This window comes from Sinocyclocheilus anshuiensis, unplaced genomic scaffold (genome assembly GCF_001515605.1).
Source record: "Sinocyclocheilus anshuiensis isolate Anshui unplaced genomic scaffold, SAMN03320099.WGS_v1.1 scaffold461, whole genome shotgun sequence".
NCBI lineage: Eukaryota > Metazoa > Chordata > Actinopteri > Cypriniformes > Cyprinidae > Sinocyclocheilus > Sinocyclocheilus anshuiensis.
Window position 1 is genome coordinate 1,078,558 of NW_015541005.1, and position 2,279 is coordinate 1,080,836.

The 2,279-nt window shown below is 37.8% G+C and overlaps 1 protein-coding gene across 3 annotated transcripts in view; it reads right to left on the bottom strand.

The window, feature by feature from the left end:
• Positions 1-2,279, bottom strand: part of carhsp1 (calcium regulated heat stable protein 1) — a 26,616-nt gene that overhangs the window by 4,667 nt on the left and 19,670 nt on the right. For all 3 annotated transcript variants that reach the window (XM_016488508.1, XM_016488510.1, XM_016488509.1), the window contains exon 2: positions 1,032-1,248. In XM_016488508.1, the coding sequence (XP_016343994.1) occupies positions 1,032-1,222 (191 nt within the window). In that variant the 5' untranslated portion in view covers positions 1,223-1,248. The remainder of the gene's footprint in view (positions 1-1,031; positions 1,249-2,279) is intronic.

Consider the following 2,279-nt stretch of genomic DNA (forward strand, 5'->3'; position numbering starts at 1 on the left):
TGCGCAGACTCATTGGCATGATTGAGAGCAAACGTGAGCGGTCACGAGCCTACGGCAGAGTGTGGCCAAGTAAAAAATAAAAAATCTCCAAAAAAAATTGCTAGTTTTATTTAAATATAGCTAAAATAGCTCCTTGTCGCAAAAAAATAAAAAGTCGCAGCTACAATGAGAAAGTAGCTACATAAGAAATTCATTATTCATTCATTATTGAAAGCTTCTGTAAATATTGTATTCTGTAAATATTGCACACGTGTTCACTTACGTGTTCACTTACGATTGACGTGACAAACTTATGCCAATTCAAAGAGAAAATACTAATTCTAAGCTGTGTTTTATTTTTTATTATTCAGTTCCTAAACTCATGTTAAAATTATTACACTGTTAAAATGACATTTTTATGTAATGCTTGAGTAAAACACTACCGTTCACTTTCAGAAGTTGTTGTAGGGGTGCTTTCTTATTAGAATCAGAATCAGAATGAGCTTTTTAATGAGTTATCGCATATCGCATTTTTCTTCAATATCGCACAGCCCTACAATGTACTAACTGATCAACAATCGCAGGTACAAGCTACTAACAAGGTGTATCATAAATGAACAATTATTCAATTATTATTATTAAATTTAACAACTGCAAATAGCAGCTAACTTAATTTGTGTGATGTGTGTACAGCTAGGCATCTTTGGTTTCCTCTTGTGCAATTTAGATGGAAAATGTGTGCCTTTTTATCATCTGAGTCACTTATCAAAAGTTGCTAAAAGCTGCCAAATAAGAAAAAAAAAAAAAGCTAAATTTGTTGCTAGGTGCTTCTGGAAGAAAAAGTTGCTAGGGTAGTGTGAAAAGATGCTAAATTTAGCAACAAAATTGCTAAGTTGGCAACACTGGATAACAAAAAAAAAATCTTCACCGAAAACAATTATTTTACATCGTAATAATATTTTTACAAAATTACTGTTTCGACCATATATATACACAAGCGCATGAAGATATGAAATGGACAGGGGACCATGTGTGGTTGTGGCTGTACTCACGCTGAGCAGGTGCGGTTGCGGCGGGTGGGCAGGGGGCTGGGAATCAGGTAGACCCTCATGGGGGAGAGTGACCGGTCTCTTTGGCGGCAGGCAGGCAGACGCAGAGAGCTGGGGGAAACTGGAGAGACAGGAGACAGCGGGGACAGAGGAGGGGTGGTGGACTTCACAGGAGATGATGCGTCTGAGGACATGCTGACGGTGGGACACTCAAAGGATACTGGGAAGACAGAAGCGGTGAGGAGCTTGAGCTTTTAGGACTGAAATAGGTTCGCCCATCAGGATTTCCTTAAAATACAAACCATGGCATTTGTCTGGATATGTACATGAACCGAAAACAGAAACTTTGCAGAGTGACAAACATCACTGCAAAATGGATTGTAGACCAGTGATGTGTCAATAAACCAGCAGTAATACTGTAATATTTTAAAAAAAAAATATTGACATCATGTTAATACTACACATACAGTAGTATTGTAAATAATCCATTGGCAATAACAATCTGGCTGACGCTCCAGCATAATGATTGCCACCCATCATAAAACAGAAAAATAGACAACGACAATGCAGTGTGTAGCTTCTACTGCTGCACAAAATCATGTCAGAGGAGATGAGGGCAAAAACAAGACACTACCCACATTTAAAAATAAAAAGAAGCAGTGTGGGGATTTTTTTTTAGATTCTGTAAAAAAAAGAATTTACAGGAAGTGTCAACAGGTTATTTTTGTACGGTTATGGCCACTAGGGATGCACCGAATGTTCGGCAACCGAAATTATTCGGCCGAAAATAGTACCGAACAATGATATGACGCGATCAAATAGCAACCAGCGCAGAGTGAGAGGCACGCACTCTTTATTATGCAACACACACGTCAGCAGTGTGGAAGCATTTAAACTGTCCGAGAAAGACGCAAAAATCATTACAAGCACCGACAGTCAGTGTTAAATATTTTTTAATTGTTGTTTTGTAATAGATTTTTATTTGTAATAGCACATTTTGGCTTTTTAATTTATGCAATGGTGAAAAACAAATTGGCAAAATACATGGGGAAAAACCGTGTTCGGTATTCGGCCTTCAGCCCAGTGTTTAATTTTGTTCGGTTTCGGCCAAGAATTTTCATTTCGGTGCATCCCTAATGGTCACAAACTCTGTCTCTGTCTTCCTACACATATCACACAAATACAGGTGCATCTCAATAAATTAGAATGTCGTGGAAAAGTTCATTTATTTCAGTAATTCAACTCAAATTG